Genomic DNA, 15,150 nt, shown 5'->3' with positions numbered 1-15,150 from the left:
TTGTGATGTGCGTGAGAGAGGAGAGAGGGGAGTGGTTTTGGAGGATGAGCCGTTCCGCCGACCAGCTATATATCCCTTCGCTCACCTCATCCACTCAACTTTCCTTATCTCTTCGGTGGAAAAGATTAAGCGGGCGCCGAGCGGAGAGGCCTTCGGGGAGCTCGTTCGGGGCGGATCGAGGGCCAGCTTGGCCGTTCCCTCCCACTCGTCCTCGACCCATTCTTCTACTTTCGGAAGACCCAGAGACGGGCCGGGTATATTGATATCGGAGAGGGTTGCCGAAGGCTCCATAAGAGGTCGAGCTTCCAATGAGAAGGGTTAGATCGATATCGGTGCACATGGCCTAGTCTTGGCATTCCTTATCGGCCTTATCGGCTTATCGATGCCGTTACCTACCCCTGACTGAGCGACACTTTGTGTTGAGCTGCAGCCATCAACCATCCGGACGAGCTGAGCAGCACGGACGGGGAAGACGCTCGCTGAGCACGCATGTAGCCGCCAGACAGCCTTGACATGCATCCGCTCAAATTAGCACCCTTCATATCCAAGCTATTATCCTCCGCGCCCAACGGACGATGCCCTCCCCCGGTCACTTATTCCGAAAGATGGAGGCCGCATCGAGATCGACTTCCGCCTAAGACATTGTCCATCTCCATGCTCTAGTCCTGAATCTGAACCTTGATAGCACCCTTGGTCGGGTCTGCGGCAATGTGGAACGCATCGACCGCTTGCTCGAGTGGGAAACGGTGTGTAACCAGGGGTTTGAGGTTGATGAGGCCGCCAGAAACGAGCCGAAGGGCTTTGGGGTACTGCTGATCAGCCGATATCTTCCATGCGACCGCAATGACTCACTTGGTTGGCATAGCGGTATTGAAACTGGAGATCAATCTCGTTGGCCGAGAGGTATCCAAAGGGGAACTGAAAGTCAGCCCGAACGTAGTGCACAGCGACTGGGACTCACCTTCTGCTCGGATGGCCCGACACCAATGACGAAGACCTTTCCGCCGAACACAACAGACTGAGTCTGTCAGCGATCATAACACACGCCCAGCTGGTGACCCCAACTCACGTAGATTGCAGCCCTGATGCTCGACTCGAAACCTGTACAGTCCATCGCCACCCTGACCTTTCCGCTAGACTCTTCCAGACCCGCCGCCAGTCCCTGCGCTGTAATCGCCGCGCTGGTCTCCAGCTCGTTCCATCCTCTTTGGATCTGAACGGTTTTGACGGTGGGAACGAGCGTCTGAGCGAAGGAGAGGCGAGACGCGATAAGGTCGGTAATGATGATGGGATAGCAACCAGCTGCATGTGCGGCTAGGAGAGTAACGAGACCGATGGGACCAGCACCACTGAGCCGTCAGCTCAGGAGCGGGAGCCAAAGCTTGTCTCAGATAAAACGTGAGACCTACCAGATGACGATGGGATCACCAAGCCTGATGTCTGCCCGTTCCAGTCCGGCGAGAGCCACCGCCAATGGTTCGCACAGTGATCCCTCTTCATACGAGACGTTGTCGGGTAAGCGGTGGAGCCATTGAGCCGGATGGGCGTGGAAGCGAGTCAGAGTCCCGTGGTAGGGCGGAGTGGAGAAGAAGACGACGTTCGGGCCTGCTTGTCAGCTTACGTCTGATACCGCACAGAATCGACTCACAGGCATTGTATCGTCCAGTCCTACATGGTCCACAGTCCGCTCGGGAACATGGTACTCCAGCCTCGATAGCGACTCGGTCCCCAACAGCCCATTTGGTTACGCCTGCACCGAGCGCAACGACCTCTCCCGCAGACTCGTGTCCCGCTCCACACTCGTCTGTGACGATCATGGTGGGACCAATATGGCCGTGCTTCCAGAAGTGTACGTCGGACCTGAGGATCAGTATGAGAACGCACACTTCACATCAGTACTCACCCGCATATCCCCGTCGATCTGACGTGCACCAGCACCTCGCCCTCACCCACCACCGGCATGGGCTTGACAATCATGTTAACCTCATGCTTGGGGTTATAAGCACAGGCCAAGTTGGCCTCTTTGTCCTTGATCTTGGGATCCGACGCGTCGAGCAAACGAAACTCGGGGTGGGAGATGACCGCCTTGGGGTCATAGTGAGATTCAAAGTGGGTGAGAGGTACGGCGGGTGAAGTAGCGATGGGCATCTTGCGGGAAGTCGGGAACGGTAGACGATGGAGGTGAGGAGTGCCAGTGCTCTTTGATGGTTGCCATTCTATTATGCATTTTGGCTAAGGTGATATAAAGGTCCTCCTCGAGCGTAAGAAGCAGTCAAAAAACGTCCGCCGGACGTCCGGCTCAGTCACGTGTTCCGGTAAAACGGCCCGGTCGCGGAGCCCCCGAGGGAAGCCGCGAGGCGCATGAATGGACTGTAACCCTCAACACGATGTGCGGCAGCTATGTGTCCCCGAGCCTACCGTACGACCGTGCTGATCCGTTGCAGTAGTACTGTAGCGGATGTTTAGGCGCAGCTATGTCTGCGGAGATTTACCATAGTCTAGTGCTAAAATCTCGTGTCGACCTGACCCGTGCAGTCCGTGTTCTTTGGGTTTTCGCAGATGGTATTCTCTGGGATCTCAAGTGGATCAATTTCCTGGGCATTGCTCATGCCCGCTTGCTAATGCTGAGCTGATATCGCCGTAAGCCTAGCCGCGTCCAGCCACACTGGCCTGACAGCTAGAGCTACGGCTTCATGACGCACGGGCCTGGTTTCAGAATGATTACGAGAACGGGAAGAGGGATCTGGGCAAATGCCGTAAGACGATCCCCATCCTCAGAATGACGACTCTTCCAAGCTTCAAAGCGGTGTGAGAAGGTAGCTCCGATGGAGGGCTGATCAGACTGACTGCGAGGCCCGAACCCTAGAATCCAGAAGCCAGAAGCTTCGCTCCCTCTGCGCCTTGCCCACCTTGGCGCCCTAATGCCGGAGTCTTTGCGAGAGAGGGACAGGGACGAAGGGGCCTTGGAGGCAGACGCAGGCGTCAGAGGAGGACCGTCATGACATCGGCCTCCGATCCCGGGATGCCCTAAGGCAGTATATAGTCGCAAGCTCTTTCCCTTCCTTGCTTCAACCATCCATCTACCTCCTCGAAGCGCTCGTCTAATAGATCACTTAAAATGCGTTTCTCATCTGCCCTCGCTCTTGTTGCCGGCGCTGCCACCGCTGCCGCCCAAGTCGCTCTCCCTTCGTCGATCTTCGGCTTGCCGTGAGTCTAAAGCACATGACACACACGAGCGGGAAGGCTGACAGCTCAGCTTTGGTGCTCAGTGCCAGGGAGCTGTCCTCCAGACCTTGACCAACGGATCTTTCGCTCAGTGCTTCCCCACTGCCGATCTCCTGCCTCGTACGTCTGACCTCTTGGGATCAAACCCAAGCTGACCCGCAGTGCTTACCACCAACGGCTCGATCATTCCTATCCTTGACAAATTCATGACCGATCTTTGCTACAAGTCGCCATGCTCCAACGCGACCCTCATGGCTGCTGCTCAGGCCATTACCACTGGCTGCGCTGCGGACCTCCAGACCGCCAAGCTCCCCAACACCACTGTTGCCGCTGCTTTCGGTATCTACCCCGTCCTTCGTGAAGTCCTGTGCTTGAAGACGTGAGTAATTCCAACATAGATGGAGATGGAGGGCTGATAGACAGTTCCTCGCCTTACACCGCTCAATCGTACGGCGGTATCCTCGGTCCCGCACCCATCCCCATCTCTGCCGCCTACAATCAGACCAACGGCACCTTCTGCGTGTCGTCCGTCCTGACCCAGTACTCGGCGTACCTCGGTGCCAACCTCACCATCCCCTACATTGTTGGCGCGGCCACCGGAGCCAACTCTACCGCCGCTTTCCTCGTCAAGCAGACCAACCCCAACGCCCTTTGCAACGAGTGCATCTTCGGCGCTGTTGGTGTGATTGAGGCTGCTGCCCCTATCGTCGGCCGTATCCCCATCTCCTCTGTCCTCGCCTACGTCAACATGACCTACCCCGGGGACAAGAGCGCCACGCTCAACACGATCCTCAACAGCACCTGCGCTTACAAGCCCCTCGCCGTCAACACTAGTAAGTGCACTCTAATCGGATCTGGACATCCAGCTGATTGTCCAGCTGTCCTCCCCCAGAACGTGACTGTGTCGATCGTCAACTCGACCTTCACACCCCGTCTCCGCCCCGCCACCTCGGCTTAAGCGATCTAGATGTGGACTGAACATAGACTTCTGGGGACGTTTGTAGCTCTTTGCTCCCTGTTATAATCTCATTTGCTTTATAGTATAGGCATGTACACGCCATGATCAAGGACACCCCACCCAAAAGAGGACACGGTTGAGCTCGTAGATGAAGCCCTTCATGACGACGTCATCGTGCCGAAACCTGAAACCGAAACACGCGCGCCTGGCTGAGAAACGGACTGACCTCTGATCACCAGTCTGTCAACAGTCTACGTTTATATCGACTGCTTCAGCTATTAGACCTTAGCAGCCCGTCGTGGGCGATAGCCCGACATGCCTGCGTTCTCATCGACCAATGGATCGATCAGCAGCATGTGGGCGGGACTATACGAGTCCCTCAATTGGTTCAGAATACACCTCCTCGCGTTTACCTTCCTCCCCCTCATGTCAGTACAAGTCCCTTACACAAGCGTATAGGCTGGTCCCCGAGCTGACATTTTCAGCTTCTCTGGCTTCTTTGCAGCTGCCAACCCCGGTGCAGGACCTATCGCCAGCTATGGTGCCTTTGTCACGCAATACATCGACAACCTGTTCATGTGCTTCTCGGCCATGACGGGGAGTGGGGTGTCGACGATCAGTCCGAGCCAGCTACAGACTGCCCAGCAGGCATTCCTACTAGTCTTGATCATCCTGGGAGATATTGTGAGTGGTTAATCGGGGTTTGAAGGGCGCGCCTGATCATTACAGACTGTTGTGAGCCTCATCACGCTCGGATGTAGGCTGTAAGTCCAATTCTGTGGGATCATCATCAGATTGAGCTGATCAGCTGATCACGCAGAGTGTGGTGGCATCGCCAGTGCGGCCGAATCGTTCGCTCTACCCTGGTTGACGACCTCTACAAGCGGCATGGCGCCTCGCTCGATACCCAGCTGGAGAATGGCCGCGCAGACGAGCCTGGAACCGACTCCAGAGATGATGATGGGGATCAGGGCGACTCTCAGGATGGTGGACGACATCGCAACAAGGATAGCGGGAACCAGAGGGAGGTCCGAGCCCGCCGCAATCAGCCCAAGTCGGACGACTCCAAGCGAGGCCGCGCGGTAGTCCCGCACGCGTCCTCTGGTCAGAAGCGGCACTCTGGTCGAGGCGGCTTTCCGGGCGTCTACGAAGTCGCACCCAACGTCCTGCGCCTCATCTCCCCCAGCTCGCACTCCTACCTATCCGATCTGCTTCGGCAAAACGACAATCCATCCAGGACTCCTCGCGAAGCTATCGGGGATGCCATCAAGAAGCCATTCAAGGATCGAGAGGAAAAGAGCGAGAGGCGACACGCACTGGCGGCCGCTTGGCTACCGAAAGGCGTCAGGCGGGTGGTGACAAATGATCGTTCAGAGTTCTTCGAGGAGGAGCTCAATGAAGAGGATTTAGAGGTGTTGGGTGTGCTGGAGTACCGGGCCACCAAATTGATGATGGTCATTCTTTTCGCGGTGAGCTGCTTAGTGTCTCTACCTCGATTGATGAAGCGCTAATGATGCAGCATCTGGTCTTTTGGATCATGATGCCGTCGTCTGTCATTGCCATCTACTTTGCTCGTGTTCACTACTGGGACGCAAGCTTTGTCGCGAATGGTGCAACGCAGATTGGCAATGTTCACACTACGTGGTTCGCGTTCTTCCAGGGCGTCTGTAAGTCCCTTCAGGTAAGATCGAGTCGATCTCAACTCACGCTCCAGCCGCATACGCTAGCTGTGGACTATCGTGAGTACAATCCCTCTCTTTAGAGCTGTTCAGTGGCTTACCTTTCAGCCTAGTAGACGAATTGATGTTGCCCTTTCAGAACTGCTACCTCCTCATTTGGGTCCTCTTCTTCCCCATGTTGGCGGGAAATCAGGTACTCCCCATCTTTCTTCGATTCGAGGTCTGGATCCTGTCCAAGATCTTCCGAGACGGCAGCGAGACTTCGGTCCTACTCCACTTCATTCTGACTCACGGCCGACGGTGAGCCTCAATCTGTGCTTTTGATTCGCTTCACTGATCTTACAGCATGTTCTTGTATCTGTTCCCAGCATATCAAAGCTGGTGGCTCCTGTTCATCGAGTTCTTCTTGTGGTGAGAGTATACCTCTTTGCGATAAGAGTCCGCGGACTGACGTCCAGGGCGTTGGGCACAGTGCTCTTCATAGCCTTCAATCAGGGCTTGGGATACTACGATACGCTCGGTGCGCCCTTTGAGCGATTCTCGGTCGCGCTCTTTCAATCCCTCTGCGCCCGCGCAACGGGATTTGACATTGTACAATTGGCCTATCTCGCTCCTGCTACTCCGTGGGTGTAATCCATGTTTCAGCATATCATCATAGCTGACTAGCATAGCTTCCTGTACACAGTAAGTCTGGACGATCGACCTGTAGCGAAAAGCTGACATGGCAGATGATCATCTTTACGAGCAACTACCCCGTCGTCATGGGCATCCGCTCGACCAATGTTTACGAAGAACGAGGTGAATCAGCAGCTTTATCTGCACTTGACTATCGGCTGATCCTCAGCACTTGGTCTGAACGCCGACCACGCTCCGGGCCAGCACAACGAGAAATCCGAGCGAGACCACGGAAAGGGTCACATCTACTCGAAATACCTCAAACAGCACCTCCTCCCGCAGATCTACTTTGATCTGTGGCCAGTCTTTGTCGGAACGCTGCTCATCTTGATCATTGAGCGGACGAACCTCGTGGATCCGAATAACTCGGGATGGATCGGAGTGTTTCAGATACTGTTTGAGGTGACGAGCGCGTATGCGAACGTAGGGTTGAGCTATTCGAACCCGTATGTCCATCACCTTGTTCGGCAGGAAGGAGGGAGCTGATGCTTCCAGGTTCAACAAGTCCAGTCTTACTGCGACATTCCGCAATCTGAGCAAGTTCATTGTTAGTATCCGCTTCCCATTACGCTCCGCAGATCCAGCTGACAAGACCAGGTGATTCTCTTGATGCTGCGCGGTCGACATCGTGGACTGCCGCTGGCGATAGATAGAGCGACGATGTACCCAGTGGAGTATGAGCGGTTGAGCCCTGGTCAGCGGGAGCATGTAGAGGAAGATAGAATACAAGAAGCAGGCGAGGAAGCAGAAGATGAGTGAGCGAGCATTGTAGCATCTAGTTATTTTGGGATAAATGGACAACATGCTTGATATCTAGTCCCTGAGCTCGACAACAGCTATGCTTCCCCAAATATCTATGGCTATCAGCTGCGTACACTATCGTCTGAGCATCTCCGAAACTCACTTCTACCAAAGCCGCCTTTGCCTGCGGCTTGCTCCCCAGGAACGTCTTCAGGCCGCCCCTGAGCGCCGGCTGCTTCTCCACCACATCCTTCAACCACTCTTTCGGCAGCTGCAGCAGCGCACCAAAGCTATGCGGCGCCAGTAATCTCGCCACCTTGACGAAACCGTCCCATAGCTGAGGGTTTGTCCATATCTTCTTGGACACCAGCTTGGGTAGCACCGTATTCGCCACAAAGGGCACGAGCGACTTGTACGTGCTGACCGCCTGGATGACCGTGCGCATGAATACGAGCGGGAGGGTGGGGAGGTCGGCGATGCGTGTGAGGGCGGAAGCGAGGACGTCGGACCGGAAGACGGCGGTCATGGAGAAACAGATTCCGATGGCCTCGATGGTAGATTTGATATTGGATGGCGCCGGGGTTGGAGCGGAGGGATCATCGGAAGGCGGTGGTACTTCGCCAGAATGCAGGATGACGAGCAGGTCCGCCGGAGTGAGCTTCTGCAGCACACTGGCGAAAGCTGTCCGAACGAGGTCGCGCGAGTCAGGCGAGGCCAGTAGCGAGACAATCCGAGGTATCTGCTTTTCGATCTCCGTCTGATTGTCAGTGCTGTCCGCGCACTGTAAGATACCAGACCCACCCTTTCCAGTGTCCCGATAATCGGAATGATGAACCTCGGATCCAGCTCCCGCTCACTCATCAACGCCTTGACCAGCTCCCTGACCACCGTAGTCGCCCCTTCGGCCGAAAGCACCGTCATTGTCCGAAGAACCAGCTTGTCCGCGCCTGGTGGGAAGTCTCGGAGGATCGACTGGAGCTTGTCGGTCGCGCCAAGGCTCTGGAAGAGTGGGCTTAGCATCTGCTCCACTGTGTCCTGAATGTCGGGCGCGAGGAGGGGGTACAGCCGGAAGATCTCGTCGAGGAGGTCCTGATGCCGCCGGGACAGGGCGAATGCGAGCTCGACGTGTTGTTGGACATTGTCCACCGTGACCGGGGAGGAGGGGATGTATTTGGATTCGGGTGATGGCTCGACATTCACCTTCTCCTCTTTCGCCTCGTCAACCTCCATCTTGACATCCTCCTTCTCCGGCTTCGCCAGCTTCAGCCGCATCAAGACGTCCAGCGCAAACTTGACGATCGTGTCCGACATAGCCGAGCCCGGCACCCATCGCCGCACCGTGCTGATCGCCAGGACCCGAATCTTTCTATCGGGATATGTACACAGCTGGAGCAGTGTCCGAAGTGCATATTGCCGGACGGGAGGGCGGGCCTCGATGAGGTCCCGCAAAGCGAGGAAGCCAACGATGGACCGCTCAGAGTCTTCGCACAGCTTTTCGAGCTTGTCGACGACGGAAGTGGGTATTTCAGGGAGGGAGGTGAGGAAGGCGGATAGGGATTTGTCTTTGCCGTCGATTTTGGGGAGATAGGCGGTGAGGATGGCGTCGAGGTGGGAGGTATAGCGGGTAGGGGGTTCGCGAGCAAGTTTCTGGGCGTACCATTCCTCATTCAGCCATATGCCGGCGAATTTGGATCTATCTGATCAGCCCGAGAGACCCTTCGATGTGCTCGCGAAGCTTACCGAGCTGCAAAGTCCGCAGTGACAAAGTCCCCTATAGCCTTCCTGCCTACCTCGCCCCGCGTCGCCAACCTCGCCAATAATAACATCCACATCTCCTTTGGCTGCACGACCGGTCGTATCCCGTCCGACAAGGTCAGGTCGTCCGGTAGATCCGCTAATGCAGCTCCGTTCGCCCATATCCTCTCCATCAGGCTAGTGAGAACGTCGTCCTTTTCTGCAGTATCGAGCGGTTCTGGAGGAGGTAATGTGAAGTCGGCAAATGTGATGGCTTCATCTAATGCTTCTTCGTCTGCAGCCTACACGATCAGCCAGGACCCAGAGCGCCAGCAGCAGGAAAGACACACCATCAGGTCATCATCGTCGTCGTCATCCATATCCAGCGGGTTCAATACCTCGTCTTCTTCTTCCTCCTTGACACCTTTTATTCCTAAGACTTGCGCGAGTAGAGGTATAGCATCTGCATTTCCCTCCACGAGGTTCCGCTTTGCGGTCTGGCTCTTCAGCTTTTGTTCATTGACCCAATATTCCCTGACTTACCTCGAATGCTTCCCGCATCAACTCGGCATCGACTACCGCAAGTCCCGCCATCACCACATCGATGACACTTTCCAGCGGGAACGTCGATACGTCCGCCTCTGGCCCCTTGCCCTTCCCAGATCCCTGCGAGACGAGGGGACCATCGAATCTCGCCCGCTTGGCTCCCTGGGCGCTTGACTCTGCTTCCAAGGGGTGCTTGTCCATCCCGCCGTCGCCAAATCCCGACCTGGAATCCTGCTTCCGCCGCTTGGCTTCTTGTTCAGCAGCCCATGCGGTTTCGAGTCGTAGCTTTTGACGGAAGAGCGCGTCGTTCAGCTGAGCACTGAACTGGCTGAGGGGTCCATATCTGGAAGTCAGTCTAAAACCTCACCCTCTAAGTTGTTCTGTTGACGCGAACTCACTTCAAGAGATGAGCCATCGCCATCCGCAGAGTCTTCTCCACAGCTCGGACGACCATAGCCGGTCGACCCCTTGCTTCGATGGCCGCTGGAGTCCAGCTAGTCAATGAAGTGATGAGCGCTGGAGCCAGTACAGGTCGCGACTTGCAGAGCAGAGGGATCGTCTGGATGATGGGGTGGAGGAGTGCGGGGTCGCTGGGGAAATCAGCTCTGATACCCTGGACAACGAGTGAAGCGGCGATGAGCTCACCTCAAAGTGAAGAGTTGCGATACAAGCTGATTCCTGAGCTGTATAGCTTCTTCTTCGAGCTCTGGAGCAGAGAGCATCGATTCGCGCGATATGATACCGATATTTGGGTCGCTGCCGGTCTGCTTTTGTAGCTGGGGCGTCAGCTCTGTGCGACTTACGAACACCGGATGTAAAGCGTACTCTTGGATCTGCTGCTGCTGCTCTTGTCCCCGCTAGTAGCACCTTTTGCACAAACTTCCAAGCCACAGCCTTGACGCCCGAGTTCTGCGGTTGTGCAGCGGGGTCGAGAACGAGGGAGATGATTCGTGTTTTGGAGGATATAAAGAGGTCGTGGATCTGTTGAGGGGGTCGAGATGTTGCGCTGAAGGTAAGCTCGAGATCTCACAGCACGTGTGCGGTATCTGGGTCGCCTCGGACGCTACTCACAGAAGCTTGAAGAGGATAGGGTGTATAGTCGCAAAAATCGGTATGACTGCTTTGATTGTAGATACCGAGTTGCTATGAAGCAGCTTGTTTAGAGCTTCCAGGGACGACTGGGCCACTTTCATGTCAGCTCCCATCCCAGGTCCAGGTGTCCACACTGATAGCAAAACTCACCCTTGACCTTGACCTCCCCAGTCAAACCGCCCCGTCCCACCGCCAATCCCACCATCTCCAGCGTCCACGCGCGCAGCAGTCCCTCCTCCCCACCGTCCACCACCATCGGCAACAACTGCGCGCATACCTCCGGCAATGCCTCGGGATGCTCCTCAAACCTCTGCCCGGCCTGCACAAGCGCCGCAGCCTGGGCGGCCGACTCTCCGGGTAGAGTGATAGCTGCTGCAAAGGCCTGCAGGGGGTCCGCTGCCGCTGCGGGCGTCGTTGAGACTGCGGGCGCGGCATCCAGAGACGAAACAGTGATGTCCTCATCCGCGTAGAGGGACATAGTGACCCTCCTGGTGCCCTGTAGCTGTATAGTATCGTGAAGGTATGGAATGTCAACCTTTGGCAGCTTGTCTGGCAGAGATGGAGATGAGTTTACGGCATCCTGCGGTCACCAGCCAAAATAGGTTCCGTCACTTCATCCAGCTCAAGCTCGAGCTCAGCCAACTCCTCCATTCATACCCTATACGCTATAGCTACTACACCAATCATCAACATGGTGAGCTGATCACGCTGTAGAGAGTAGGGAAGTCACTAATTTTCAGGCCGCAAATTCTCAGGGAATCCAAACATTGCTCGAGGCCGAGAAGGAGGCCGCTATGGTCGTCCAGAAGGCGAGGCAATGTAAGTTGACACCCTGTTCTTCCTGGCATGGGCAACCCCATCTATCAGAACGGCATCCCGCCTGGAGTCCAGCTGTACTAGACCCTTCCATCTCAGTCGGGCGATGCTAACCTCCCAGACCGAGTCCAGAAGCTCAAGGACGCAAGGAGCGAAGCTGCAAAGGAGATTGAGGAGTATCGGGCGAAGAAGGACAAGGAGTTCAAGAAGTTCGAGAGCGAAGTAAGTCTTCCTTTGGTGGCTAAGAAACGGCCCGGGAAGAGCCTGCGCATATGGCTGTGCATCCTCAGCGTCGATGGATAGTAGATATAGGCCTAAAGAGCGCACTGTCGATGGCCTACCTGGACTCAGCTGACATCACAGCACACATCCCAGACCACCACATCGCAAAGCACAATCGACTCAGAGACCGACGGTCAGCTCAAAGACCTTGATGCGGCCGTAAAGAGCAACCAGGGCGGCGTGGTCAAGACTATCGTCGAGCGGGTACTCAAATGCGAGCCGGAGCTGCATCGGAACCTGAGCAAAGTCGGGGCTTAGGGGTGATGCCTTGGACGGTACCGGCGATGAGGAGGTCTGGAGCATAGATGTATTGTATACGAGTCTGTCTGCTGACGGACGTCTGGGCGAGCTGTAGGGCCTCAACTGACAGGAAAGGCGGATGCTGACGACTGACCAAACTTCAAGCTCGTGGACTGGCATCAATACATACAGTGACGAGAATACAACCTAGCAACGAGTATATACGGCCGTCGGCCCTGATCCATGTACAACACACCGCTCTATCTACAGAGTCACCGTACAGCTCAACTCTCATCTCGGACAACGCCTATGACGCCTCTCCCGGTTCCCATCTCTTCCAGCAACTTCATGCCTTCACTGTTCCTCCCTTGACATCCTCATCCTCACTCACCCGCCTCATGCGGAGTCATCGGCGATACCCTCCAGTACTTCCTCGGTGGCGCGACCTCAGCCGATCCGCCTCCCGTGTTGCGCGGCCGATGATAATCGACCTGATCAGTTGAGACCAAGTGCCATCTCGGGGGCAGGAACGGTCGATGCGACGGTAAAGGTTCCGTTGTGAGAAGCGGCGTAGACGCAAGGAAGGGAGAGTCCGGGTCATCCAGCCCGCCCTGAACAGGAAAAGCGGGCGTGGGATCTTGATCGCTACGATACTCCCCGACGCTAGTGTGTGGTCGAAGGGCAGCGCTAGTAGGGCTTGTTTCGATGTACGTGGCGAACGGGGAAGAACTGAGATAGGGAGAAGGGAGAAGGCCGTAGGCAGGGATGGTCGAGCCCGCGCCGTTCCCGCGAGAAGTGAAGGAGTGGGGAATGGCGCGATATCGGAATGGAGAATTGAGGACCTCGGGGGTCCATTCCTTCTGGACAGATGGCTCGGGGTATGAGATACGCCGAGACGGGATGTAGGGGTTGAAAGTGGGACCAGCACGGTAAGGGGACTTTCCGCTGTGCCTCCGAGTTGGGCTGGGCTGCTGGCTGGAGGAGGGGGTCGCGAGTGCGGTGGTCGCTGTGGACATGGACGCCAGGCTCGATGCGACGGGGGCAGGCCCGGGATAGGGTGGTGTGAAGTAGGGTGATGGAGGTGTCTGGCCGATGTGTGCCGGTTCTAGACCAGTGCTTGAGTCGGCGCTGACCGCCGCCTGCTCGGTATGATCTCCGTGAGACTTTCTCATCAGCTCAGTTCTTGATCAGTCATATTGCACTCACTCGCAGGTGGCGCTTCATGTTTGAGCTGACCGAGAAACGCCTCCCACATCCAGCCTGTGGGCAAGCATGTGCTAGACCCGATCAGCTCTGACGTCGCAAGTATCGCGTGATCAGGCCGACTTACGCCTTGTACCTGTATGTACTGACATGTGCGCGGTCAGAGCAGAAGGGCGGGAGAACATCTTATCGCAAACGCAGCTGAGAAGTCAGTGCAAGTGACCGGTACCGGTCTGGACGCGGTGACTTACCATCTGTGTCGCTTCAGATCGTGCCGTCCTGCCGTAGACCTTGAGACTGCTATCGGTGTCTCGTTCGCCTCCGGTTGTCTCGCCCAGTCCTCAGCGGCATCCGAGGGGCCCGCACGCTGAGCTCCCTGTACCTCTCTATCCTCCCTTCCTTGCTTCATCCCTCTTGCCCAGCCACTCCCTTCCTCATTATTCTCTGCAGTCCGCCCGCGATCCATTGTTGTCTCACGATCCGCTCTGTCGTCTTGTAAGGAGGGTCCTCGAGCTAGGAGGTGAGTCCGATAGGTCAGCGTGGGTGGATACTGCGGAAGTATGGCTCGTCCATTCGGGCTGATGCTGGGTGGCGAGGCGGCCGGCATTGGGTTCAGCAAGGTCGAATCGGTGCCTGGAGGAGACGAAGCTTGCTGTTTCGGCATATGGCGCTTGATATTGGATTAGGGGCGGGTTCTGCGGTGTCAAGCTATACCAGCCCCATATACCCAAGACTTATGAGGTAACCTCTATGGGATGGGTTCGAGGCGTAAATGTTGTGACTGTGCAACGGGTGGCGCATGTCAGAGGCGTTATCGCTAAACTGTAAGTCGAAGCTCTGCGCGCAGAAGAAAAGAAGAGTATGAGCTGTAAGAAGTCAAAGAAGGTCGAAATCAGCGATAGTTTACGTCTCCGTCCTCATGAGGATGAGGCGTTAAGGGGTGAGGGGTATCAAAGGGACCCCTTGATTCCCATCATCACCAAGTGAGAAGACTGGGGATCTGCAATTAGGCTGAACCTAAGCAAGGGATCTGAATGAGCTGTGTGTGGGTCTTCGATGTGTGATGATCGCTAGTCTACGAGTCTTCTTTCCCTACGCGGTCAGCTCGTGAGTGCGCCTCCCCTCTACGATCAGCTAAACCTCATCCACAGCGCGCGCACACATGCATAGCGCCGATATCAGCGAGTCAGTGAACGCCTGACAGGAAGCATGGAGCTGGATGTACAACCTCGGATGTAAGCTTGTCTGGCTTATCGCGCCGCTGCAGAATGGATATACTGCTGCTTCGTAAAGCCGCTGCCGCAGGCACCCGAGATCGCCCTTGGCTTTCGGGATTGTCCGGCATTGCGCACCCCTCCGTTGTGCGCCGACGACGCGAGTCACCGAGGCTGCCCACGTGCGACTCAGTGGGGAGGGAGGGTGGCAATACTGGGACGGCTCAGATCGGTCATCCGCTGTCAGGCTTTGCAGTGGTCTGTCGTGTTACTGATCGTGCTATCTTGCCCACTCGACAGCCCCCACTCTACCCCTTCGCCACGAAAGCGGGGCCAAGTGAAACCTCTTCTGCCGAAAGCTTGAATTCAGGGGTCGGCTTTACGATTACACCCGAACCCGAGGCGTCATCGGAGTATCTTCGGCGAGATTATCAAGCCAAGATCTTCGCTCCGCTTCCCTTTGCTTACTGCCGCTTTTTGTTCTTCTGCGCCTCCCGTAGCACTTCGGGAAGGGCAGAAAGCCAGGGTGGGCCAAGGACCTGTTGAAGAGTTGAGGTGGTATGACGCGGCCGCAAATATAGGCTGATCGAGTACCTGAGAACGAAGAGGGAGGACGATGGTGGAGCTGTTCACATCGAGTCTTATCAAGTGGAGCGGAAGGCTGTCCCTTGCTTCAATCAAGATGATCGTTGGCGCTCCCGAGGTGATCTAAGGTGACTCGAAATGCAGGAAAATGACGCAGTTG

General features: G+C 56.1%; 7 protein-coding genes across 7 annotated transcripts; 4 read left to right on the top strand and 3 right to left on the bottom strand.

The window, feature by feature from the left end:
* Positions 1-659: 659 nt before the first annotated feature.
* MKK02DRAFT_37352 (putative L-arabinitol 4-dehydrogenase) lies at positions 660-2,148 on the bottom strand (the record flags this gene model as incomplete). The annotated part of the gene is made up of 7 exons (XM_053089629.1): positions 660-809; positions 853-918; positions 962-1,018; positions 1,070-1,349; positions 1,410-1,605; positions 1,649-1,860; positions 1,904-2,148. The coding sequence occupies 7 exons, from the start codon at positions 2,146-2,148 to the stop codon at positions 660-662; spliced, it is 1,206 nt and encodes a 401-aa protein (XP_052946802.1).
* A 970-nt stretch (positions 2,149-3,118) lies between these two features.
* Positions 3,119-4,183, top strand: MKK02DRAFT_45734 (uncharacterized protein; the record flags this gene model as incomplete). The annotated part of the gene is made up of 5 exons (XM_053093585.1): positions 3,119-3,207; positions 3,257-3,345; positions 3,388-3,604; positions 3,649-4,058; positions 4,104-4,183. The coding sequence occupies 5 exons, from the start codon at positions 3,119-3,121 to the stop codon at positions 4,181-4,183; spliced, it is 885 nt and encodes a 294-aa protein (XP_052946801.1).
* A 354-nt stretch (positions 4,184-4,537) lies between these two features.
* On the top strand, positions 4,538-7,296 carry MKK02DRAFT_45733 (cation transport protein-domain-containing protein; the record flags this gene model as incomplete). The annotated part of the gene is made up of 14 exons (XM_053093584.1): positions 4,538-4,611; positions 4,669-4,867; positions 4,913-4,947; positions 5,004-5,652; positions 5,703-5,850; positions 5,898-5,922; positions 5,971-6,162; positions 6,208-6,273; positions 6,321-6,485; positions 6,534-6,546; positions 6,591-6,660; positions 6,707-6,983; positions 7,033-7,084; positions 7,135-7,296. The coding sequence occupies 14 exons, from the start codon at positions 4,538-4,540 to the stop codon at positions 7,294-7,296; spliced, it is 2,127 nt and encodes a 708-aa protein (XP_052946800.1).
* Positions 7,297-7,373: 77 nt separating this feature from the next.
* Positions 7,374-11,128, bottom strand: MKK02DRAFT_45732 (Symplekin tight junction protein C terminal-domain-containing protein; the record flags this gene model as incomplete). The annotated part of the gene is made up of 11 exons (XM_053093583.1): positions 7,374-7,391; positions 7,442-8,035; positions 8,080-8,971; positions 9,019-9,314; positions 9,363-9,509; positions 9,556-9,901; positions 9,957-10,148; positions 10,204-10,334; positions 10,384-10,564; positions 10,630-10,744; positions 10,801-11,128. 11 exons carry the CDS (start codon positions 11,126-11,128, stop codon positions 7,374-7,376), a joined length of 3,240 nt encoding a protein of 1,079 aa, XP_052946799.1.
* A 316-nt stretch (positions 11,129-11,444) lies between these two features.
* On the top strand, positions 11,445-12,006 carry MKK02DRAFT_45731 (H+-ATPase G subunit-domain-containing protein; the record flags this gene model as incomplete). The annotated part of the gene is made up of 3 exons (XM_053093582.1): positions 11,445-11,469; positions 11,588-11,688; positions 11,830-12,006. 3 exons carry the CDS (start codon positions 11,445-11,447, stop codon positions 12,004-12,006), a joined length of 303 nt encoding a protein of 100 aa, XP_052946798.1.
* A 365-nt stretch (positions 12,007-12,371) lies between these two features.
* MKK02DRAFT_45730 (uncharacterized protein) lies at positions 12,372-13,657 on the bottom strand (the record flags this gene model as incomplete). Its single annotated transcript, XM_053093581.1, has 4 exons — positions 12,372-13,151; positions 13,195-13,265; positions 13,319-13,392; positions 13,443-13,657. 4 exons carry the CDS (start codon positions 13,655-13,657, stop codon positions 12,372-12,374), a joined length of 1,140 nt encoding a protein of 379 aa, XP_052946797.1.
* A 395-nt stretch (positions 13,658-14,052) lies between these two features.
* Positions 14,053-14,991, top strand: MKK02DRAFT_34076 (uncharacterized protein; the record flags this gene model as incomplete). Its single annotated transcript, XM_053088847.1, has 6 exons — positions 14,053-14,131; positions 14,214-14,236; positions 14,266-14,298; positions 14,362-14,376; positions 14,400-14,663; positions 14,776-14,991. 6 exons carry the CDS (start codon positions 14,053-14,055, stop codon positions 14,989-14,991), a joined length of 630 nt encoding a protein of 209 aa, XP_052946796.1.
* Between the last annotated feature and the right edge of the window lie 159 nt (positions 14,992-15,150).

Source organism: Dioszegia hungarica (assembly GCF_025882075.1).
Source record: "Dioszegia hungarica strain PDD-24b-2 chromosome Unknown MKK02contig_8, whole genome shotgun sequence".
NCBI lineage: Eukaryota > Fungi > Basidiomycota > Tremellomycetes > Tremellales > Bulleribasidiaceae > Dioszegia > Dioszegia hungarica.
Note: the sequence above shows the minus strand (reverse complement) of the source record. Positions and strands in the feature narration are given on the sequence as shown.